Raw genomic sequence first — 26,039 nt, 5'->3', positions numbered from 1 at the left:
AGTTTTGTCCTTTATTACCCAATGATTTGTTTAGACCTTGGTTTTTAAAGAAATATTGCAATATTTCTTGCTCCCTGTAATCTCAAATATAATTTATCAATTTATGATTGTCTAACTTTAAAGCCTGTTCCTAAATATACATTTAGGAATCTTACGTGTGTGTGTGTGTATATATATATATATATATATATATTATAAATTCATTTATTCAGTATTTAATATTTAAAATGTAAAATGCATACAGTTCCCAACTTTGAAATCCACTATAATTACCCGGTTTTAGTCCCTTGATCCAAAATTAATCTTCTTAAGTAGTCTTGACCAGTCATTGCTCAATTACAATGCTATAGGTCGTTAAAAAAATTTCTAATGCATGAATAATGGCCGAATCCAAGGTCACGGATTTTAACCATAGGATTTTCTTTTTTTTTGATTTATTACAATCTAATGTTGAACTGAGACTTCAACTGTCCTCCGCAAATCGCTTTTATGTAAGGATAAAAGAGATTAGTTAGAAACTAATAGTAAGGTAGTCATGACCTGTAAAAAGAGCAGGAGTTAACATTTTATTTCATAATCTTGCAAAATCCTTAACCTTAAAAGAAATCATGTTAAAATTTCCATAATAGAAATCCGATTCAAAACAGTCCGGGATCTCAAGCTCCAGGGAACATTTCAATCACCAACAAACAAATGTGCATTCACACTGAATCACAAAGGGTTAAACTTTCTACTAGATGTACAGCTCTTTTCTCTCTCTCTCTCTCTCTCTCACACGCACACGCTATAAATTAGTTACGAAGTGTACCCTCAGTAGCCCTTCAGCTACTAGCCTTTCTGACACGAAGCATAATCTGATTCCTCCTGACTGTAAGGCTGTTTTCAATTGACATTTTATCATTTTTTTTTATCATTTCCTCGCGTCCGAGGATTGTACTTCCAATCTCTTAACATTTTTCCTAAAGGACTGTCCGTTGGGATGTGGTCCTCGGACGTCCCTCTCATGTCCCCTTCGACACTTAAAGAAACGGCTGAGTATTAGTTGTTTCTGTAATTTAATTAACCTGACTGAGGTCCGGTGTCACCTTCCACACCCACTTCAGGGTCCTGACCTTCGCGTGGTGGATTTCCCCTTTTAACAACCGGTCTAAGGCTGGGTGGTCGAATCAGGTAGACACCCCACTCATCAGATTAATTTAGCCAATTAAATACCTTAATTTGTGTGTTGCCAATTCCCCATACTTCTCGTACGTGCCCGACCACCAAGGCAATACTTAAAGGTCCATTTTCATACCTTGGTCTGTGCACAAGAGTTACCTGGTCGAATGCGCCCCGTCCCGCAGCAATACCTGGCAGCAACCACCCCGTTGCTTGCCCTAGACAAATATCGCTACCTATCCCTGCTGCCCGGAGACCTGGGTCTTGTATACACAAGAGTTGAACTGACACGCATTATTTTGTCGACAGTAAATCAAGATCTGGTTTAACATTTTGTATCAATTCTGCCGGTACATTCCGTCCTCGGACATTTGTATCATTTTGTATAGCCCAACCATTTTGGTTATCTCAGCTTTTTGCTGAAAACATAATTTTTAAAAAGAACTTATTTGCTATAATAATTACACACCAAAGTTAGTATTTAATTAACTACAATTATACACTGAAAAGTAGAGATACTCTTCCCTAAATACCTGCAGAGTTAATAGTTCTCTTGCTGTACCCCTTTTCTGTATGCTTTTTCTATATCGGCAATAACAACACTTTTACCCCATTTCAAAAATAGGAAAACAAAGAAACATAGTTAACAGCTCCTAGACCTGAAACGTTAACTTTGATTTCTCTTCACAGATGCTTACAGACCTGCTGAACTTCTCCAGTTTCTGGGTTTTTTTTCTGATTTATACAGGATCTGCAGTTCTTTTAGTTTTAATTAAAGATCGGTTTGCTCTTTGATGATTAATATCTGTTCCAGTGTTAGTAATCACAGTAGTCTATTTTTGACCCATTTTCTGCCTTAGGAACTAAATAAACCACAAAATTTCTGTCCAAAAGATTAAACCACAAAGGTTCATGTATTTCTTTTCAACAATTATGTATATTTCTGGTATTAACATTTTTCTATTGTAATCCCATAACTTTAGGTTGATATTGATTCAGTCACCAGGGATGGATGAGCACAATTTAACTTGTTGGAAATTTCCATTTGAATGACATTTATTTTTTACTAAAACGTTTCTCATCTATAAAATTGGGTGTATTTTGAAAGATGGTGATGATGATGAGAATTCTCTGGAAACCATGAATTATAAACCTACGTTCCTGGATTGAATCCCTTGTGCTTGCTAAGAATGAAAGCTCTGTTCCTTAATTGAAAATGCGACCAGATGTGTAAGTCTGGTTCACTCTCCTGTTCTCCCTGCTCCACCAAATTTGCAGTAGTCAGATCTCCGAAAATTTTCCATTGCGCACACAACACAAGCAACGTCAGTTATAAATCATTTTACATTTGATGCATTTGTGTATATTTCATTGTCATTATTACTTGTGATACAGTTGATACAGGTGCCCCACTGTCCACAGGCTGTTAATGCCACATAAAGTAGTAGCAGCAATTGAGTACTTACACAAATAATATTTACTTTTGCAGTCTCTATACATTGATAAAGTGCAGAAAATAACAGGAAGACATTTCAAAGTAAAGTTTACTAGTTTTAATTTACCACTCAGAGTAGTTGGGTGCATGGAATGCTCTGCCTGCGACAGTAGTAGATTCGCCAACTTTAAGGGCATTTAAATGGTCATTGGGTGGGAATATGGATGAAAATGGAAGAGTGTAGGATAGACCAGCTTCAGATTGGTTCTGCAGGGTCGGTGCAACATCTGCACTGTAATGTTGTGTTCTGTGTTCTAGATGGTGCTCATTGGTTTGTTTTTACCTGAGTCTGTCATGGTTCAATGTGCATTGATTAAATAGTCTCCACTTTTTGATGATGACACACACACCCATATCTGTGCCAATAATTAACATGAATAACACTTATTTTTCTTCTACAACAGGCAGACTCTTACATATTCAGCAAGAATCTGCCAGAATATTTGGGACTTTGTTGATGTGTTTGGTCTCAGGTTCTCTTTCTAGTCTTGTTTAGGAATTTCTGCCCAGTCAAGGTTTCTACCTCAAAAAGGTGGCAGCTCTGCAGCTGGCAACTTGGGCACTAGTATAAGTTTGGAAGCTAATAAATAAATGTCTCAGAGATGCACTAGCCCCTTGGTGGACTTGAGTGAGACCTGTTAAGGACAAGGGAGGTCAGTATTGTGACCAAAGCCCTGAGAAGGAAGTAGGCTTTTTTTAAAGAGGCCACCTTGCTTTAAAACATAAACTGTCACTTTAAACAATGCGCAAGACTTATTCCTCCTACACTCGACATCTGCATCTCTGGGCTGATGGGTTTTCTCCTGCTGACCAGTGCAGACCCCTGCCTGACCTGTATAAATTGGTTGATCCTGCTATCGACCTGTGTACAAATTCTCTTCCTACAAATACAAAGTCTGCTGCAACCTCAACGATATAATAACAGCAGCATATACTCGTGTTTGTGTGCTGTCATTGTTTTACAAATGTCCCATGGCCCTTCAGGTAGGCACATGGGAAGCTTGTGTTTGCTGAACCGAATACATTGATAACATTTGAGAATTTTACTGGCAGACAACACGTAATCTTCAAATCTCATTTTCCTAAAAGTGTTCCAGTATCATGTGTGTACATATACACTCTAGGAATAGTCGGAGTTTGCTAATACCAAACTAGGAGGCATTACATAAAGTATTGGAGTAGACAGGAGGATCAAATCATTTAAGATGTGTGGTGCATTTTCTTTCCTCTGACATTTCTCCTCTGTTGTTTGAGCTCAGTGGCATTGTCTTCACTTGTTTCCTAGTTTACCGAGTCAAACCCAACAAAAGCATTTCTGTACTGGTCAGCGCAAACTCGTGCTCTGAGTCTGATGTACATTTCTCGGCACGTCCACGTGATTAATTGAAAACTGCTTGGCTCCTATTTATTTATTGTGTTTATGCAATATTTCCCCATCAGGAAAAAGGACCTCTTTTGTTTTTTTTTATAGGTATTTTCTACTTTCAGGCCTATTAAGTAATTAATAGTAGTCAGGGGGATGTCCTTTTGTGATACGGATCACAACTGCTTGAGGCTTAAATTATTTACTTTGTTGAAGAGAAAGTTAATCACTTCCTGGTACTGAAAGTTCTTTTTCTTGAACTCAGTTACATAATATAATTATTTAGAAACATTTTTAATTTCCAATGATGAATAATAAAGTTCAGTTACTGACAGAAATTGATTTTTTTTTGCCTTTTGCTTGGCTGTAGGTCTGGAAATGTGCCTCTGCTGATCTCACTAACTCAAAAAAGAATAGCTGTGAACTAATGGCTGAGCTGGAACATGATGCAGGTGTAAGTGCATAGATTTTGGAGTTTCTCATTATCACTGCATTCATTTAATCACTTAGTGGTCAAAATTTGTTGATGGTGTCCATTGAAAATTGAAAGTATTTTAAACTGAGGAGAACAGTGTCGAATTTGAAAGGTACATAAGATGGAAGAGACAGACAAGTGGCAGAAGAAGCTGAATGCAGAGAAATACATTTCATACTGTCAACTGAAATGATTCATTTTGACAGGAAGAGCATAGATGATATGAAATAAAAGATACAACTCTAAAGGGGATGCAGGAACAAAGGGACTTGGGTTTATGTTTGCATAAGTCATTAAAAATGGCATAACTATTTAATAAAGCATAGCATATCGTAGGCTTTATAACAGGGCTCATAAAGTACAGGACCAAGGAGGTTATGTTGGGCTTGTACAGCATGTTGGTTCAGCCTCAGTTCGAGTATTCCATCCAGTATTGAGTGCCACACTTAAGGAAGGATAGGATTCATGAGAAGGGGGTCCCAGATAAAAAATTGCAACAATGAATTTGATCAGAGAAGATAGGACTGTTTTCCATAGCAACAAGCAAACTGAGGGGAGATTTGATGGAGTTATACAAAATCACTAGGAGCCTGGACAGATTAACCAAAGCTAATAGCATGCTGAAAAATGTGTTGCTGGAAAAGCGCAGCAGGTCAGGTAGCATCAAAGGAGCAGGAGAATCGACATTTTGGGCATAAGCCCTTCTTCAGGAATGAGGAGGGTGTGCCAAGCAGGCTAAGATAAAAGTTAGGGAGGACGGACTTGGGGGAGGGGCGTTGGGAATGCGATAAGTGGAAGGAGGTTAAGGTGAGGGTGATAGGCCAGAGAGGGGGTGGGGACGGAGAGGTCGGGAAGAAGATTGCAGGACAAGAAGGCGGTGCTGAGTCCGAGGGTTGGAACTGAGAAAAGGTGGGGGGAGGGGAAATGAGGAAGGTGGAGAAATCTGCATTCATCCCTTGTGTTTGGAGGGTTCCTAGGTGGAAGATGAGGCACTCTTCCTCCAGGCGTTGTGTTGCCATGGTCTGGTGATGGAGGAGGCCAAGGATCTGCATGTCCTTAGCGGAGTGGGAGGGGGAATTAAAGTGTTCAGCCACGAGGCGGTTGGGTTGGTTGGTGCGGGTGTCCCAGAGGTGTTCTCTGAAACGTTCCGCAAGTAGGCGGCCTGTCTCCCCAATGTAGAGGAGGCCACATCGGGTGCAGCAGATGCAGTAAATGATGTGTGTGGAGGTGCAGGTGAATTTGTGATGGATATGGAACGATCCCTTGGAGCCTTGGAGGGAAGTAAGGGGGGGAGGTGTGGGCGCAAGTTTTGCATTTCTTGCGGTTGCAGGGGAAGGTGCCGGGAGTGGAGGTTGGGTTGTTGGGGGGTGTGGACCTGACGAGGGAGTCGCAGAGGGAGTGGTCTTTCTGGATAGGGGCGTGGAGGGAAATATATCTTTGGTGGTGAGGTCTGTTTGGAGGTGGCGGAAATGACGAAGGATGATACAATGTATCTGGAGGTTGGTGGGGTGGTAGGTGATGGCAGCACTGCAACAGCCTCAGTACTCAATACCAACAACTGTCAATCTCCAAGCACCGTCCTACAACTCATCCACTTTATCCTTGATCCCAACATTTTCACCTTTGATAACTAGTTCTTCATCCATACACACACAACAGCCATGGGAACCAAATTTTCACCCATTGTGCCAACATTTTCATGCACAGATTTGAACAAGACTTCTTTGCTGTACAGGGCCCACAACCAATGCGCGCGCTCTCTCTCATGCACACGCGCACACAAGCATACATCACATACATGCCCCACACACGCCTCTCTCATACACACACACATACATGCCCCACACACAGACACCCACACATGCATCCTCTCACAGGCTTACACTCCATCACGCTTAGACTTTACCAAGATTGCACATACCAAAACGCGCGCACACACACACACACACACACACACACTCACATGCACTCTCACTCTCACTCTCTCTTTCTCTTCCTCGCATGCTCGCACCTATATGTCATTGGGTGAATTTGTATTTGCAGAATTATATTTACAGATACATTCTATTTTGCTCAAAAAATAGACAACCATAGGCAGTCAATGCAGACAGTCAATCCGTACAGTTTGTAAATTCCACTTTGGAAATAGAACCAGTCTGAGTCAAAGTTAAAAATCTCACAACACCAGGTTATAGTCCAGCAGGTTTAATTGGAAGCACACTAGCTTTCGGAGCGACGCTCCTTCATCAGGTGATTGTGGAGGGCTCGATTGTAACACAGAATTTATAGCAAAAATTTGCAGTGTGATGTAACTGAAATTATACATTGAAAAATTGATTGTCTGTTAAGCCTTTCATCTGTTAGAATACAGTGATAGTTTCACTTCTTTCATGTGTAAATCACAAAACACTTTTTTTAAAGTTGCATTCTCGGGTTAGCTGTTAACAATGGTGATAGCTAGACAATATGTTGAGGGTGTTAGCCCCCTGTGTCCTCTGTCTATGCCATGATGTTTAGATTGATTCTAATCTAAAAAGTGAGATCAGAATTTTACATAAATTCATGCAGTTTTTGAGCTCAGAGTTCTACATGAATGTATGCAGTTTTTGAGCAAAGTGCAATGTAACTCTGCAAGTACAAATTCACCCCACAAAATATATGTGTGCATGTGGGTCTTTGTCTGTCTGTGTGTGTGTGTGTGTGTGTCTGTCTGGGGTGGGGGTTGTGAGTGTGAGAAAGTGTGTGTGTGTGTGTAGTGAGTGCAGAGTGTCTTAAGTCTGTGAGGGGGTGCATGTGAGAGTGTTGGGGTGTGTGTGGGTGTCTGTGTGCGCGTCTGTCTGTACCTGTGTCCGTGTGTATGTGAGAGTGTGTGTGTGTGTGAAGGAGTATCTGTGTGTGTGTGTAGTGCAATGGTGGTCACCTGTAATGTGACATGAACCCAAGGTCCCGGTTGAGGCCCTCCCTATGGGTACCGAACTTAGGTATCAGCCTCTGCTCAGCCACTTTCCTCTGCTGCCTGTCCCGAAGTCCACCTTGGAGGATGGTCACCCGAAGGTCCGAGGCTGAATGTCCTGGACCACTGAAGTGTTCCCCAACTGGGAGGGAACCCTCCTGTCTGTTGATTATTGTGCGATGCCCATTCATCCGTTGTCGTAGCCTTTGCTCGGTTTCCCCAATGTACCATGCCTCCGGGCATCCTTGCCTGCAACGTATAAGATAGACAATGTTGGCTGAGTCACATGAGTACCTGCCATGTACAAGGTGGGAGGTATCCCCTCGCGAAATAGTGGTATCTATGTCCACAATCTGACACGTCTTGCAGCGTCCACCGTGACAGGTAGTGGAGTGTGGGGAAGGTCTTGGTGAACCTCAGTACTTCCCAGGAGCTGAAAAGTTACGCCATGTTCTTCGTGACCTGCAACACATTATCATTGAGGGTGAGCACCTCACCAAAACTTTCCCCACACCTCCACTACTTGCCTTTAAACAACCACCAAACCTCAAACAGATCATTGTTCGTAGCAAGCTGCCCGGCTCTCAGGACAACTCCATACAACCCTGTCACGGTGGAAGTTGCAAGAGCTTCTTTTAAGTCACATGCTCAAGATAAGTTAAAGCATTTTTTTAAAAACGTGACATCTTAGTTCAGACAATGCATTAAAGGTGTGAGTCTGTCTATCCCAATCTTGACTCAGAGTGATTTGGAGATGCCAGTGTTGGACTGGGGTGTACAAAGTTAAAAATCACACAACACCAGGTTATAGTCACAAAAGACAGAGTAGCGGAGGAAGGATGTTTTTCTGAATGGAGGGCTGTGACTAGTGGTGGTCCACAGGTATCAGTGCTGGGACCTGTGTTTGTGGTCTACATTAATGATTTGTAGGAAAACGTAACTGGTTTAATTAGTAAGTTTGCAGATTATGCAAAGATTGGTGGAGTTGCAGATAGTGAGAAGGATTGTCAGAGGATACAGCAGGATATAGATCATTTGGAAGCATGAGCAGAAAAATGACAGATGGAATTTTGGAAGGTCAAACACAGCTGGAAATTATCCAGTGAATGGCAGAACCTTTAGGAGTATTGATATGCAGAGGGATCTGGGTGTACGGATCTACAGATCACTGAACGTGGCTGCGCAGATAGATAAGGGAGTAAAACAGGCCTATGGCATGCTTGCCTTCATTGGAAGGGGCATTGAGTATAAGGATAGACACGTTATGCTGCAACTTTATTGAACTTTAGTTAGGCCACACTTGGAATATTGTGTACAATGCTGGTCACGATATGACCAGAAGGATGGGGATGCTTTGGCGAGGCTATAGATAAGGTTTACCAGGATGTTGCCTGGTCTGGGGGATTCCAGCTATGAAGGAAGGTTGGATAGACTGGGTTTGTTTTCTCTGGAACGCAGGAGTTAAGGGGCAACCTGGTAGAAGTTTATAAGATTGTGAATGACATGAATAGTGTGGGAAGTATGAGGCTTTCTCCCAGAGTGGAGAGGTCAATTACTAGGGGACACAGATTCAAGGTATGGGGTGGAGGGGTGAGGGGGGAGGTGAGTTTAAAAGAGATATGCGAGGCAAGTTTTTCACACAAAGGATGGAGAGGGTCTGGACCGTGCTGCCAGAGGTGTTAGAAGCAGACACAATAGCAGCATTCACAAAGCACCTGGACAGATACAGGAATAGGAAGGGAATAGAGGGATATGGATCCTGGAAGGGAAGACAGTTTCAGTAAGAAGGGACAAATTGTGACCGTGCAGGGTTGGAGGGCTGAGGGCCTGTTCCTGTGCTGTATTGTTTTTTGTTGTTTGTAAATAGTGAGTAAATGACAGGAGGACCACAGGGCAAAAGTGGGACCACTGATGCGGGAAATCAGAGTCCAGATCAGAGTGGTGCTGAAAAAGCACAACAGGTCAGGCAGCAATCGAGCAGCAGGGAAATTGACGTTTTGGGCAAAAGCCCTTCATCAGGAATGAACAGGAGGACCACAGACTAGTCAGGCAGTGGCAAATGAAATTCAACCTGGGAAAGTGTAAGGGTAAAAAGGGATGGTTTTACATTATGAATGGTAAGGCCCTGGAAAGCACTAAAGTTGAGATATATTGGTGCACCCATCCACAGATCCCTGAATGTTGCAGGACAGGTAATTGAGAGGACATGGATATCTTTACTATCCAAAGTAGGGAGGTGATACTAAACTGTATAAAACATTGATGAGGCCACAATGGAATAGTGTCTTCATCTCTGGTCAGAACATTGTGGGAAGGATATAACTGCACGAGAGAGGGTGCACAGGATACTGCCTGGCTGAGGGGTCTGCGCTGTCGGGGAAAGTTGTATAAATTGTGGTTGTTTACCTTTAGAACAACAAAGGTTGAAAGGAGATGTGATCGAGATGTGTACAAGAGAACCTAGCGAGGGCGGGAAGGCACGTTTTCTGTGAGTAGAAGGATCAATAACCAGGGAGTATAGATTTAAACCTATGTTGGAGGGAGGGATTCCGGTATTTGGATAACTGGGGTTCTTTCTGGGGAAGGTGGGACCTCTATAAACAGGATGGTCTACACTTGAACCTGAGGGGCACCAGTATCCTTGGTGGGAGGTTTGCTAGTGCTCTTGGGGGGGGTTTAAACTAACTCTGCAGGGGCATGGGAACCCAGACTGTAGCTTTAGGGTGCAGGACCTGGAATGTAGGGAGGTTAGGAACATGGCATCAATTTCAAAGGAGGGTGCCTGTAAACAGGAAAGTGGTTTGAAGTGTGTATACTTCAATGCAAGAAGTATACGAAATAAGGTAGGTGAACTTGCAGCGTGGGTTGGTACCTGGGACTTCGATGTTGTGGCTATTACGGAGACATGGGTAGAACAGGGACAGGATTGGCTGTTGCAGGTTCCAGGGTTTAAATGTTTTAGTAGGATCAGAGGTGGGGGTAACAGAGGGGGAGGTGTGGCATTGCTTGTCAAAGATAGTATTACAGCTGTGGAAAGGACGATGGATGAAGACTCGCCATCTGAGGTAGTTTGAGCTGAGGTTAGGAATAGGAAAGGTGAGCTCACCCTGTTAGGAGTTTTTTACAGGCCTCCTAATAGTCCTAGAAACGTAGAAGAAAGGATTGCGGGGATGATTCAAGAGAAGAGTGAAAGTAATAGAGTGGTTGTTATGGGGGACTTTAACTTTCCTGATATTAATTGGGAAAGCTATAGCTCAAGTTCGTTAGATGGGTCAGTGTTTGTCCAATGTGTGCAGGAGGGTTTCCTGACACAATATGTAGATAGGCCAACAAGAGATGAGGCCATACTGGATTTGGTTCTGGGTAATGAACCAGGCCAGGTGTTAGAATTAGAGGTAGGTGAGCACTTTGGGGACAGTGACCACAATTCGGTGACCTTTACTCTAGTGATGGAGAGGGATAAGTGTGCACTACAGGGCAAGAGTTATAGATGGGGGCAGGGAAATTATGATGCTGTGAGGCATGACTTAGGATGTGTGGCCTGGAAAAGTAAGCTTCAAGGCAAGGGTGTAATTGATATGTGGAGCTTGTTCAAGGAGCAACTATTGAGTGTCCTTGATAAGTATGTGCCCGTCAGGCAGGGAGGAAAGGGTCGTGTGAGGGAGCCGTGGTTTGATAAGGAATTGGAATCCCTTGTTAAATGGAAGAGGGCGGCCTATGTAAAGATGAGGCGTGAAGGTTCAATTGGGGCAATTGAGAGTTATAAGGTAGCCAGGAAGGACCTGAAGAGAGAGCTAAGAGCAGCAAGGAGGGGTCATGAAAGGTCCTTAGTTGATAGGATTAGGGAAAACCCTAAGGCTTTCTATAGGTATGTCAGGAATAAAAGAATGACTAGGGTAGGAATAGGTCCAGTCAAGGATAGTAGTGGGAAGTTGCGTGTGGAGGCTGAAGAAATTGGGGAGACACTGAATGAATACTTTTCGTCAGTATTCAATCAGGAACAGGACATTGTTGTCAATGTGAGTACTGAGTCACAATTAAGTAGAATGGATGGCTTTGAGGTATGTAGAGAAGAGGTGTTGGAAATTCTGGAAAGGGTGAAAATAGATAAGTCCCCTGGGCCTGATGGCATTTATCCTAGGATTCTCTGGGAAGCAAGGGAGGAGATTGCAGAGCCATTGGCCTTGATTTTTATGTCCTCGTTGTCTACAGGAGTAGTGCCAGAAGATTGGAGGCTAGCAAATGTGGTTCCCTTGTTCAAGAAGGGGAGTAGGGATAACCCTAGTAACTATAGGCCGGTGAGTCTCACTTCTGTTGTGGGCAAAATCTTAGAGAGAATTGTAAGGCTTAGGATTTATGAACATCTGGATAGGAATAATGTGATCAAGGATAGTCAGCATGGTTTTGTGAAGGGCAGGTCGTGCCTCACAAACCTTATTGAATTCTTTGAGAAGGTGACTAAGGAGGTGGACGAGGGGAAAGCAGTAGATGTGGTGTATATGGATTTTAGTAAGGCGTTTGATAAGGTTCCCCATGGTAGACTACTGCAAAAAATACGGAGGTATGGCATTGAGGGTGAGTTGGAGGTTTGGATTAGGAGTTGGCTGGCTGGAAGAAGACAGAGGATAGTAGTTGATGGCAAAGGTTCATCTTGGAGTGCCGTCACTAGCGGTGTTCCGCAAGGATCTGTTTTGGGACCATTGCTGTTTGCCATTTTTATAAATAACCTGGAGGAGGGGTTAGAAGGTTGGGTGAGTAAGTTTGCGGATGATACGAAAGTCGGAGGAGTTGTAGACAGTGAGGAAGGATGTGGCAGGTTACAGCGGGATATAGATAAGCTGCAGATCTGGGCAGAAAGGTGGCAAATGGAGTTCAATGTAGCTAAGTGTGAGGTGATTCACTTTGGTAAGGGTAATAAAAAGATGGGGTACTGGGCTAACGGTCGGATACTTGGTAGTGTGGAGGAGCAGAGGGATCTTGGTGTCCATGTACACAAATCTTTGAAAGTTGCCACCCAGGTAAATAGTGCGGTGAAGAAGGCATATGGCGTACTGGCTTTTATTGGTAGAGGAATTGAGTTCCGGAGTACTGAGGTCATGTTGCAGTTGTATAAGACTCTGGTGCGGCCACATCTGGAGTATTGTGTGCAGTTTTGGTCGCCATACTATAGGAAGGATGTGGAGGCACTGGAAAGGGTGCAGAGGAGGTTTACCAGGATGTTGCCTGGTATGGTAGAAAGATCGTATGAGGAAAGGCTGAGGCACTTGGGGTTGTTTTCATTGGAGAAAAGAAGGTTTAGGGGTGACTTGATAGAGGTGTATAAGATGATTAGGGGTTTAGATAGGGTCGACAGTGAGAATCTTTTTCCACGTATGGAGTCAGCTATTACAAGGGTGTAGGGGGTGGTGTAATTTTTAAATCATTAACCGTTGTAGTAAGCACATAGTAAGTACAAAGCCACCATTTTAGTCTTCTCTACCTTGTAGTAAGCACGAGCAGACACTCCCCCAGATTTTCATGAATGGAACAATGGAAACAGCTTTCCTCGTGGCTGAGGGACCGCCCACAACCACGGCTGTACGTCATCATCCATATAAGGGAGAAGCGGGGAACTCGAACACTGATTGGCTGGGTGAATAACCAAATAATCTCATACATCAGGAGGACAGTGGGGAACTTTAACACTCATTGGCTGAGACAGTAGAAGGCCCCGCCCACTCCTACATGTATATAACGTGCGGGGATTACAATCTGTGTGTGCCCCTCGTGGGAAGCCATTGAGGTAACACCCGGTTCTGCAGAATTGAATAAATAGTTTTGGACGAGCTCCTCCGTGTCTTTGTTCTTGGGAAGGGAAGCAGAGTGCCTGATGGGGGGGTCGCAGAGTCCCCTATCTTGCACAAGGGGGCATAGCTTTAAATTAAGGGGGGGGTAGGTATAGGACAGATGTTAGGGGTAGGTTCTTTACTCAGCGAGTCGTGAGTTCATGGAATGCCCTGCCAGTAGCAGTGGTGGACTCTCCCTCATTATGGGCATTTAAGCGGGCATTGGATAGGTATATGGAGGATAGTGGGCTAGTGTAGGTTAGGTGGGCTTGGATCGGCGCAACATCGAGGACCGAAGGGCCTGTACTGCGCTGTATTCTTCTATGTTCTATGTATAAAACTAAGGGGGAGTTGATAATGTGCTTCCACCAAGAACCTGCTGGGAATCTGGAACACTCTGCCTGGAAGGGTGACTAGGTGTGGTATTCCTGTAATATTTAAGAAGAATTTAAATATTCACTTGCATTGCCATAGCCGCCAAAGCCAGACCAAAAGCTGAAAAACAGGATTTGTGTAATGGGGTTAAGTGATTTCCTGTGTTACGAACATGTGTCTGAGCTGACTGCAGCCGCACTGTAATAACTCGGAGAATCTCATTGTGAATATCCATTCTCATGGGCAGCAGGGGGAACGTGACAGAATCATGGCATCTACAAATACAACTTTAATTAGGAAATCAGCAAATGTATGTGAATTGTAGATTCCTGCAGATTTAGATGCAAGGCTTTGTTGTCCTGACAAATGGTGCAGCTTTTTGTTTAACACAGCAACGGTTTGATGAACTTGTGCAAGATTAATTGCTCTGTAATTATTTAAAAATTGTTTCTTTTGATGCTGGACAAATATCAGAATCTGATAAATATTTCTAAAGTCCCCAGCAGATCTTGTTTGCTTGTATATAATATATGAAAGAAAATCCTGGGTTCATTCTGTTTGGATGAAAGTAACTTGATTTGAATTTTCTTTGACAGGTAAATACAATAAACCTAAATCCTATCGCCACAATGCTTGTTTCAGGCAGCAAGGAAGGGACTGTTAGTATTTGGGACCTCACCACCTTAACTGTTTTACATCAAGTCCCTTGTCATTTAGGCACTGTCAATGATGTTGCATTCAGCCCTGGTATGTTTCAGCTTTAAATATATTTTTATCAAATATAAACCTCATTGCATAGTCTTACACTGTGCAATGTTTTTTAAATGCATAATGGTTTGTTTTAATTATGAACATATGATCTAATCACTGCCATACTATTGAGGTCACTGCTTTCTAATCCAAATGTGCTGAATTTTTATCATTAACTATTTGGTCAGTGCGGACTGGTTGGGCCGAAGGGCCTGTTTCCACACTGTAGGGAATCTGTTTCATAGAGCACTTGCTTATTATCTGTACTTAACTAATACAGTTAGCAAATTTTTAAATGCAACTTAATCTTATCCTGACCTAATGAAACACAGCTTTAAAATTTCAGTAAGTTTGAATAGCTGTTGAATGAGTGTATGATTACAGATAGTCGCCATGTTCTCAGTGCGGGAGAAGACTGTTATCTGAAAGTTATTGATGTACAGACAGGAATGTTGATCTCCTCTTTACACACAGATCAACAACAAAGGTAACAACTCTGGTGTCTATGTTAACAAAATTGAAGTTATAGTTTGAATATAACTCTGTTATAGAATACATTGCATATTTTTCCATTTAAACAAATTTGGCGATTTTTATAAACTGGCAGCGCTCTTTTTTCAGGTGTTTTTGCTGGGATGGAAACACCGTTCTCTCAGGCAGCCAATCTGGTGAACTTTTAGTATGGGATCTGATGGCTGCAAAAATTACTGAAAAAATATTTGCACATTCAGGTAGGACATCACCATAGGTTTTTCTATGTTCACTTCGCATTTCGCAAATTCTCCGAAGACATCTAAATTATTTCTGTTACTATGTTTGTATAACATTCCTTCCTGAATGCCTAGCTTTTTATAATCCCTTCTACAATCTATATTGGAATTCACTATATCAATAAACACTAAATATTCTATATGTTTCATTGTCATAATTTATATTCTCATTTCTGGTCTGACAGCAATGTTAGAATAACAGTCAGAGTAGCTTCCAATTATTTAGAGTTCTTTCAAGAGGTAGTGAGCTGTGGATAAAGACAAACCAATAGATGGTTCATCATAATGGAAAATATTCAGCCTGGAGTCCAGTTACTAGTGGTGTGCCACAAGGGTCTGTTTTGGGACCACTGCTGTTTGTCATTTTTATAAATGACTTGGATGCAGGCATAGGTGGATGGATTAGTAAATTTGCAGACAACACTAAAGTCGGGGGATAGTGGACAGTGTGGAGGAATGTTGCGGGTTGCAGGGGGACTTGGATAAACTGCAGAATTGGGCTGAGAGGTGGCAAATGGAGTTCAATGCAGCTAAATGTGAGGTGGTGCACTTTGGGAAGAATAACAGGAAAGCAGAGTACTGGATCAATGGAAAGATTCTTGGTAGTGTGGATGTGGAGAGGGATCTTGGAGTTCATGAACATAGATCCCTGAAAGTTGCACCCAGGTGGACAGTGCTGTTAAGAAGGCATACAGTGTGTTAGGTTTCATTGGTAGAGGGATTGAGCCACAATATCATGCTCCAACTATACAAAACGCTGGTGTGGCCACACTTGGAATATTGTGGACAGTTCTGGTCCCCATACTTCGGGAAGGATGTGGAAGCATTGGAAAAGGTGCAAAGGAGATTTACCAGGATGTTGCCTGGTCTGGAGGGAAGGTCTTATGAGGAAAGGCTGAGAGATTTGAACCTGTTCTCATTGGAGAGAAGAAGGCTGAGAGGGGATTTGATTTGGAGATGCCGGTGTTGGACTGGGGAAATCACACAACACCAGGTTATAGTCCAACAGGTTTAATTGGAAGCACACTAGCTTTCGGAGCGATGCTCCTTCATCAGGTGATAGCTGAGGGCTCAATCCTAACACAGAATTTATAGCAAAAATTTACAGTGTGATGTAACTGAAATTATACATTGAAAAATTGATTGTCTGTTAAGCCTTTCATCTGTTAGAATACAGTGATAGTTTCACTTCTTTCTTGTGTAAATCATAAAACCCTTTTTTTTAAAAAGTTGCATTCTCAGGTTAGCTGTTAACAATGGTGATAACTACACATTGAGGGGTGATAGATTTAAGACAGATGTCAGAGGCAGGTTCTTTACTCAGAGAGTGGTAAGGGTGTGGAATGCCCTGCCTGCTAATGTAGTTAACTCAGCCACATTAGGGAGATTTAAACAATCCTTAGATAAGCACATGGGGGATGAGCTGAGAATAGTTCACAGGTTAGTACAACATCGAGGGCTGAAGGGCCTTTTCTGCGCTGTATTGTTCTATGTTCTATGTAATAGAAACCGGAGGAAGCCATTTGGCCCGTCAAGCCGATTTTGCCATTCATTGAGATCTTGGCTGATCTATCCATCCTCTCAGCTCCTCCTATCTGCATTATCCCAATAACCCTTCATTCCACTATCATGCAAAAACCGATCTAACTGTGTCATGAATATACTTAATGAAGCTGCGTCTACTGCTTCCTTGGGCAGAGAATTCCATAGATTCAGTACTATCTGGGAAAAGCAGTCCCTCATCTCTGTCCTAAATCTACTCCCTCTAATATTGATGCCATGTCCCCTAGTCCTAGTCTCACCCACCAGCAGAAACAACTTGCCTGCCTCTATCTTATCTATCCTTTTCATAATTTTGTGTTTCTATAAGATCCCCTCTCATACTTATAAATTCTAGCCGCTATAGTCCCAGGTGTCTCAACCTCTCCTCATGGGGTAACCCCGTCAGCTCAGAATCAACCTGATGAACCTCCTCTGCACCACCTCCAAATCCTTCCTCCAGTAAAGAGACTAGAAATGTGCACAATACCCCAGGTGCGGCCTCACCAACACCTTGTACAATCACAGCAGAACCTTCCTGCTCGTAAATTCAGTCCTTTAGCAATGAAACCCAATATTCTGTTTATCTTCCTGATTACCTGTTGCACCTGTAAATCAACTTTAAGTGATTTTATGTAGGAGCACTCCTAAGTTTCTCTGCACAACAGCTTGCTGCAATCTTTCACCATTTAAATAATACTCTGACCTAGTATTTTTATTTCCAAAGCGGATAACCTCATATTTGCCAATATTGTATTCCATCTGCCAGATCCTTGCCCACTCAGTTAACCTTTCCAAAGCTAAATCTCTCTGCAGACCCTCCACATCCTCTGCACAGTTTGCCTTTCCACTCAATTTAGTGTCATCAGCGAACTTGGATACGTTACATTGCGTCTCCTCTTCCAAATCATTTCTATATATCATGAACAGTTGCAGGCCCTATGTCACCTTGCTCACCACTGATCTCCAACCATTTATCCGAACTCTGCTTTCTAATGGTTAATCAGTCCTCTATCCATGCTAGTACATTCCCCGCAACTCTATGCATTCTTATCTTATGGATGAGTCGTTTATGCAGCTTCCAGAAATCCAAGTATACAACATCCACCTGTTCCCCTCCATCCACTGCACTTGTTACATTCTCAAAGAGCTCCAGTAAGTTTGTCAAACATGACCTTCCCTTCCTGAATCCATGGAACCCGTTCCATCCAGATATCTCAGTATTTCCTCTTTAATGATAGCCTCCAGCATTTTCCCGACTACAGATGTTAAGCTAACTGGACTATAATTGCCTATCTTTTGCCTGCACCCTTTTTTAAACATGGGTTTCCATAAGGCATCTATTAAGTTACCACATTAAAGACTATTATGGAAAATGAAAACTCATGGATTCGGTGTGGATAGAAGATTGACTTATTAACAGGAAGTCAAGGACAGTAAGTCCTAGGTGAGAGATGTAATAAGTGGTGTGCTGGATGCTGGAATCTCCACTGTTTATAAGTTACATCAATGACTTGTGTAAAGAGCTGAAAGGTATGTTTATCAGATTTGCTGACAACACAAAGGTGGAAAGTAAGTTGTGAAGTGAACCTGAGGAAGCTACAAATATGTACAGATAGGTGTGTATTTTCAAGGTGGGGGGCAAAGATCTGGCAAATGGAGAATCATGTGGAATTGTGCAGTTTGGCAGGAGGGAGGAAAGCCACATTTGATTTGATTTAGTGTAGTCACATGTACCTAAGTACAGTGAAAAGCTTTGTTTTGTGAGGCATACAGGAAGATCACAGCAAACAGACACATACAGATCATAGCTGAAAAATGTGTTGTTGGAAAAGCACAGCTGGTCAGGCAGCAACCAAGGAGCAGGAGAATCGACATTTCGGGCATAAGCCCTTCTTCAGGAATGAGGAGGGTGTGCCAAGCAGGCTAAGATAAAAGGTAGGGAGGACAGACTTGGGGGAGGGGCTTTGGGAATGCGATAGGTGGAAGGAGGTTAAGGTGAGGGTGATAGGCCGGAGAGGGGGTGGGGGTGGAGAGGTCGGGAAGAAGATTGCAGGTCAAGAAGGCGGTGCTGAGTCTGAGGGCTGGGACTGAGAAAAGATGGGGGGAGGGGAAATGAGGAAGGTGGAGAAATCTGCATTCATCCCTTGTGGTTGGAGGGTTCCTAGGCGGAAGATGAGGCGCTCTTCCTCCAGGCGTTGTGTTGCCATGGTCTGACGATGGAAGAGGCCGAGGACCTGCATGTCCTTGGCGGATCATAAGAAGGTTAGACAGAGTGAGGCAGACAAGGTCACAGGTGTACAGGAAGTGCACAACACCAGATCAACATTAGTAAGACCAATCTTGTTTGAAGTTAGAGAGGTGCATTCAGCAGCCTAATAACGGCAGGGAAGAAGCTGTTCGTGAACCTGTATTATCTGATTGCTTGGGGGTTGGAGAGTTCTGAGATGCAGAGGGAATGGGAGGGCTCTCGTGCTTCTATGCAGGTCCAGCAAGTAATTAGACAAGCTAATAGGATGTTATCATTTATTGCACAGAGAATTCAATGCAAGATTAGGAAGGTTATGCTTCAGTTGTACAAGGCACTGGGGAGACCCTACCTGGAGTAATGTGAACAGTATTGGTTACTTTATTTAAGGAAGGATTCATTGGAGGCAGTTCAGAAAAGATTTACTAGACTAATACCTGGAGGGGAGCTGGTCTTTTGCGGAAGAGCTTGTATCTGCTGGAGTTTAGAGAATAAAACTAATTTATTTTTAATCGGAAGTGTGGCTCTTTTGTGTTGTTCTCTGCAATTTATTTATAAACCGCTCCATTTTTCTATCTTTAAAGATTGGAAATAGCCAAAGGAATTGTTTCTTTTTAAAAAAAATTGACATAATTTATTTTCTTTTCTGTTGTCAGGTGCCGTGACATGTCTTTGGATGAATGAGCATTGCAGCAGCATCATAACGGGAGGGGACGATAAACAGATTATTTTCTGGAAGCTGCAATACTAAGTGCCTTTCTTTGAGACTTTGGCTTCTAGCACTTTGTTTTTTTAAATGAAGCAGAAACTGTTTTAAAGCTGCATTGTCCATGATCTATATTATTAAGGCAATAACCTTCAGTACAAAGGCAAAATTCTGTGGATGCTGGAAATCTCAAATAAAAACAAAAATTGCTAGAAGTACTCAGTTGGTGAGATAACATCTTTGGAGAGAAAAGCAAAGACAACATTGCTGATCAAAATGAAAGGTTCTCATCTTCTGAATATTTCCAGCAGTTTTGTTTTTGATATAACAAGATAAGACTCCTTGTAGAAATGTAGGAATATTTATCTTCACTCAATAAACCACCTACAGCAGCAGGAGCATGGAAAGTTTTGTAATCTTGCATTGGTTCTTCCAGCATGCTATGTCTCAATGCAAAAACAAAGTAGTTTTGAATGTTCCTGATACTGGAAAAAGATAATGAAGTGTAGGGAAATGTAACTAATTTTACTTGGATTTCACCAAAGTTCATACTGCTGAATGAGTATTCTGCATTAAGTACATGACAAATCTAAGTTCACCTCATGTTAAGACTGCATCAGCTGGGTTGAGATTAGTCAGGAAATAGCAGAATCAGTTGTCATAGAAAAATTCAGAACCTCAGCTGAGCTAAGGTTTAACTTTTATTCTTAACTCCTTTTTGTTTTCAGTGGACAGGAGACCATAACAAACCAAATTGCATGTTTGTCAAAACAGATGTACCTACACAATCCACAAGTGCTTTTATTGTAAGCTAAATTGTGAAATTTGAAAAATGTTTTACACAGTTAATGTAAATATTGTTGGGTATTATCAATAGGTTTTTAAAAATTATGCTTGTGCCTTGATGTCCTTTAGTCTCCTAAGAACTTTCTCGAAAATGTTTGCATCTGAGATAGTTACTGGAAAGGTTATATCAACTATTTCAAGCAGTGCAGAAGATAAAGACTTTTCCAGTGACTAAGTCCTGTGGGTAAATCATTTTGTGAAGTGGCATTGGTCATGGCAATATGACAAAATTGAATATTTCATTATAATTTAAAACTTCCTGAATTTAGATTCTGGAGAATTTGTCAACTGGAATTATATGAGCAAATCTTTCCATTAACTCTGCAGATGGAAAATAAGGATTATAATAATATGTGGGTAGAGTTTGCATTTTTATCTATTGGATAATATATTTGAAATGTTTAAATTACATTTTTATTTCTGCATGACTGCATTAAAATTAGACATTTAATCATGAGTTTCAGAATGGCTTCCTGTTTCCAGAGCATTCTTTTAACACCGTGTTGTTAAACCTACATCAACTGTTCAGGTAATAAGAATCCTTAGACATGAGCTCCGTAACCACTACCTGTCCCTCCATAGAGTCAGAATCCCCACAGTACGGAAACAGGCCATCTGACCCAAAGGGTCAAAGCCAACCCTCTGAAGAGTATCTCACCCAGACCCATCCCCATAACCCACATAACCTGCACAGCCTGAGCATTATGGGCAATTTCCCAAGGCTAATCCGCCTAACCTGCACATCTTTGGACTGTGGCAAGAAACTGGAGCACCTGACAGAAACCCATTCTTTACAGCACTCCGTCCTAATTGTTAGTTAAGGTGCACCAATTGCTGTAAATTACCATATGATTTCTACAAAAGGAAAAAACATTGTTCATTTGAAGGATAATGTAAACAGGTTTATTTGTTAGGCCTTGTCCATTTCCTAAGTTAGATCGATAATAAGCATTGCCTTGTAAATCTTCCACATGCTGTAAATACCCACCAAGCGTTGCTCAAGATGGAATGATCTTAAAATAGACGTCTTTATCTGTAAGGGTAGTTGACGTAACACCAACATTTATGTACTCTATTTGTGTACATTAGAAAGATAATTGACAAATGAGTAAAATTAATATTGAAGTTAATTTTATTTTAATCAGCTGGAAATCGAGTTGCTATCGTCCCGAACTCTCGTTTTGCATCGGCTTTTGGAGATAGGTAACTCAAATGAAAAGTTTGTTCCATTCTTTAAAATTGTTTATAGACATACATGATCATCAGAGGGTTAGATAGAGACATACAAGATAATCAGAGGATTAGATAGGGTGGACATGGAGAGCCTTTTTCCAAGTATGGGGACGGCAAACACGAGGGGACACAACTTTAAAGTGAGGGGAGATAGGTATAAGACAGATGTCAGAGGTAGTTTCTTTACTCAGAGTAGTAAGGGTATGTAATGCTTTGCCTGCAACGGTAGTAGATTCGCCAAGTTTAAGTGCATTTACGTCGTCATTGGACAGGCATATGGACGTACATGGAATAGTGTAGATGGGATGGGCTTCAGATTAGTATGACAGGGCGGCGCAACATCGAGGGCCGAAGGGCCTGTACTGCGCTGTAATGTACTCTGTTCCATAGGCTATGTTGGTGGTATATTGCACCAAATTTCATGTTGTAGAAAGTGTATACACTGTAACCTCTCATTCTGGAAATCTCTGATCAGAAATACCCATTTCCAGAAAAATTTTAATGCAGCCTTTGAATGTGGAAAAATGAATTCTACAATATTTGATAAAACAGAGTAAAATTAATTATGTAATTTTATGCTTCAAATGAGCAGTAAATCATGGTGTCTTCTCTTCACACACTTGTGGTTCGATATTCTAACATCACTCTATAATCCAATAATATACACAAACATTCTGGACTGAAGAGGTCGGTGTATACTGAGTATATTGATTACATTTGTGTAATTTCAGATTTAATTGTGGTATTTGAATTTATTTTTTATTTTGTACTGTACATTAACTTGCACTCGAACTATTCTTAAAAATGTCTTAATTTAGAATTTACAAACCACATACTTCACCCTAGTAGCCAATCTTAACTGAAACTGACCATAGCTAATTATATTACCAGCACAGGTGTGAATATGTTACCTCTTCAGAATACTGAAATATCTGTTATAGGTCTGTTTATCTAACTCAAATATCAATAAATTTATTATGCAATTTATTGCAGTTGATTAATCCTATCTAATAACCATCCCAAACTTAGAACTCATGACCAGTGTTTCCTGTAAACTCTGTAGCAATATGATTTCCAGTGTAGGCCCAGTACAAGTCAGCTGAATTGAGTTACCATGCATGAGCTTCAGGTCATGAAGATTTAAAGACTTACATACTTAAAAAGACTGCACACTACAAGAGGTAAAATGACTGCAAATTTAATCAGTGTTATGATAATTTAAGTGCAATGTTTGACAATATCTGAGAGAGTGTCTACACATGGAATCTACTGGGCTGCTCCGCTCCTATGATTTTCCAAAATTCCATAAATTCTAGAAAGGTCCAGAAGGATTGGAAGTAAGTAAATAGAACAGCACAGCCGACATGGTGGCTCAGTGGTTAGCATTGCTGCCTCTCAGCGCGAGGGGCCAGCGTTCGATTCCAGCCTCAAGTGATTGTGTGGAGTTTGCGCATTTTCCCTGTATCTGTGTGGGTTTTCTCTGGGGGTTTTGGAAATCTTAATCAGAGGTTTTATTGGACTGGTACTGTAGAAAGGGAATGTAAAAGATATGAGAGAGGAAGGAGCTGTAAATAGTTGTTAGTCACTTATTCTCTGTTCTATTTTAAGAAATAAAGTTGTTAATTTGTACGTTAAATAGTTATTGGCCTCTCGAATTTTCACAGATTACTGCATAGGATAAATCCTTTGTGTTGCTGGTTTAAATTAAGCCGGAGAGTTTACCCCGTGTTGTAACAAATGGAAGCTTTTGTTCAGGGAGCTATTGCCTAAGCTGGGCAAACAAGGCATTATGCGAGTTTGCCTAATTGCCTGAAATGAATTGCTGTTTTACAGGGAGGCTGGCTCTGAGTGGAATGCTCTTCAGAGGGTCATTGTGGACTGGATGGGCCAAATGGCCTGCTTTCACTGTGTTGGGATTCTATGATCAGCAAACACACAAAGAACTAATACACCAACCACTTAAATTTATCACCTCCAACTTGAACCTTTAGTTTTCTTCCAGGTTACTCAAGGTTGATTTCCTGAAGAAGGGCTTATGCCCGAAATGCCGATTCTCCTGTTCCCTGGATGCTGCCTGACCTGCTGCGCTTTTCCAGCAACACATTTCCTACTCAAGGTTGTCTTGGGAAATGGTAAAATTGACAGCGGGGCCATCTCTGAAAGTGGGAGAGATTTTTTCTTAAAAACCGGGTATATTGCCCAGTTACAAAAACAAATTGCTGGAGAAACTCTGGTCTGCCAACATTTGTGGGAAAATAGAGTTAATGTTTTGAGTCTCTTCATCAGAACTGATAGCTTGGAAAAAGTGATATTTATGCTGAAGGTTAGGGTGTAGGGGGTGGTGAGTGCATAGGTGGAGACTGAGTCCACAGAGTTTTATGAACGGGGTGAGCAGAAAAGGGGAATAACGCTAGTTAAGCCAGACTGGAAAGAAGCTGAAGTGATAATGAGGGCTAAGAATAGGTGAGGATGGGTGGGCTGGGCTGAAAGCAAGCCCTGTCATGATAGAGTTAGGAAGTGGGTAAAATATATGAAAGGACATACTCTGCTATAAAGTTGTTGAACTCAACATTGAGTCCTAGAGGCAGAATTGTTCCCACATGAAAAAGATGCTGTTCTTTGAGCTTTCAGTGAGGCTCCCTGCAGGCATGAGATGAATGTTGGCTTGGAACACTGGTGTTGAGGTGGCTAAGCAATTGAAAGCTTGGAGTCATTTTTACAGAAAGAATGTAGGTTGTCGTCCAATTACCTGGTATTGCTAACATAAGGATTTTTAAAATTCATTTTGGAATATGCAGAGGTCATTAAAGCTGTTTATGTAAATTACATAATTTATTTTCTATATCTCTCAATACCATTCTTTGGCAAGTGCCCATCTCTATTTTAACCAATAGATTTGTTCATTCATTCAGCTGTTACATTACACATTTCAATTGTGGTTAGGGATACATAAATATTTTTATTCAGAATTATCTTAAAGACAGTATTACAAAAGAATCTCCCCAAAAGGCACAAGCTTGTAAAGGCTGGGAAGTATTCAATAGTTCAGTTATTTATCTTTACACAAACAAAAGATTCTTCTGCCCCTTGAGCCTACTCTACCCTTCAATAGGATCACAGTCGATCTGTTAGAGTTCTAAATTCCAATTGCTGTTTACCTCCATTAACTCTTTATTCCTGTGATGAAGAAAAATATTTCTCATAAAAACAAATGGCACTACCTTCAACATCTTTTGACAGTCCCAGAATCTCTCAACCCTGAGGAAAACATTTCTTCTCTCTGTCCTGAAAGACCAGGCTGCCACAGAACGCTCTTCCCAAAACAGGGCAGGCTTCATAAGGGTACAATACAAAGGTGATCATTGCAAACCAGTTACAGTACAATGGTGAAAAAAAAAATCAATGCTTTCTTGATGGTATGAAGTTAAACAGTGGATGTCCAGAGATATGAGGGGTTTTTTTTAAATGTCACAAACCGGTGCAGGAACTAATAAAGCAAATTAATGGAATGGACATAAAATTACGGAAGTTATGCTGCAGTTATATAAAACCCTGGTTAGACTCCGATTGGAGCAGAGTCCAGATCTCAGCACTCTACCTTGGGAAAGAAATATTTGATCTTGGAAAGCCAAAGTAGGTTGACAAGAATGATAAACTTAATTCCTGAAATTCATGTGAGGACAGATTATACATTTTACTCCAGCTTTTTCTAGAATTTAGAAGGTTTAGGAATGAAGTGATTGAAATCTTCAGGAATATTTACAGAAAAAGACAGGATAGATAAAGTAAACCCCACTGGTTAGGGACTCTAGGACGAGGTACAGACTGAGAATTATGGCCATTCTGATGATGTTAGGAAGCACTTCTACACACAAAGGGTTGCAGAAGTTTGGAACACTTCCACAAACTGCAGTGACTCATGCACCTAAATCTCTGCATCTTCAGAATTCTGCAGTCACTCTGTGTTAAGTAATAATGCTTTCTTACTCTTCCTGTCAATGTGAGAAAGTGAGGACTGCAGATGCTGGAGATCAGAGTCAAGAATGTAGTGCTGGAAAAGTACAGCAGGTCAGGCAGCATCCGAGGGGCAGGAGAATCATGTTTTGGGCATAAGGCCTTCATCAGGGCCCAAATTGTCTGTTCTCCTGCCCTGCTTTTCCAACACCACATTCTCGACTTGCTGTCAATATCTGCCTGCAACTTCCTGATGTCATCCTCACAGCAGCTTTTTCTATTTCAGTATCACATACAATTTACATCAATTACTTAGAGGGCAATGAAGGCATGTTTGCTAAATTTGTAA

At 41.5% G+C, this 26,039-nt stretch overlaps 1 protein-coding gene and 1 long non-coding RNA gene across 2 annotated transcripts in view; one reads left to right on the top strand and one right to left on the bottom strand.

The window, feature by feature from the left end:
- nsmaf (neutral sphingomyelinase (N-SMase) activation associated factor) overlaps positions 1-20,960 on the top strand; it is a 106,753-nt gene extending 85,793 nt beyond the window's left edge. Inside the window, exons 27-31 of the mRNA XM_087985894.1 lie at positions 4,387-4,470; positions 14,241-14,391; positions 14,779-14,881; positions 15,016-15,125; positions 19,608-20,960. Coding sequence (XP_087842020.1) covers positions 4,387-4,470; positions 14,241-14,391; positions 14,779-14,881; positions 15,016-15,125; positions 19,608-19,702 — 543 coding nt within the window. The 3' untranslated portion in view covers positions 19,703-20,960. The remainder of the gene's footprint in view (positions 1-4,386; positions 4,471-14,240; positions 14,392-14,778; positions 14,882-15,015; positions 15,126-19,607) is intronic.
- LOC148150066 (uncharacterized) lies at positions 575-23,969 on the bottom strand. The gene is made up of 2 exons (XR_015756879.1): positions 23,709-23,969; positions 575-7,693 (listed from the first exon to the last, which is right to left on the bottom strand). It is a non-coding gene; the product is annotated as an uncharacterized LOC148150066 (long non-coding RNA).
- Positions 23,970-26,039: the final 2,070 nt, after the last annotated feature.

The sequence above is a fragment of the Chiloscyllium plagiosum genome, unplaced genomic scaffold (genome assembly GCF_037043375.1).
Source record: "Chiloscyllium plagiosum isolate Xiang-an unplaced genomic scaffold, Cpla_swu_hap1 HiC_scaffold_4, whole genome shotgun sequence".
Taxonomy (NCBI): domain Eukaryota; kingdom Metazoa; phylum Chordata; class Chondrichthyes; order Orectolobiformes; family Hemiscylliidae; genus Chiloscyllium; species Chiloscyllium plagiosum.
This window is presented reverse-complemented; position numbering and strand designations above follow the sequence as displayed.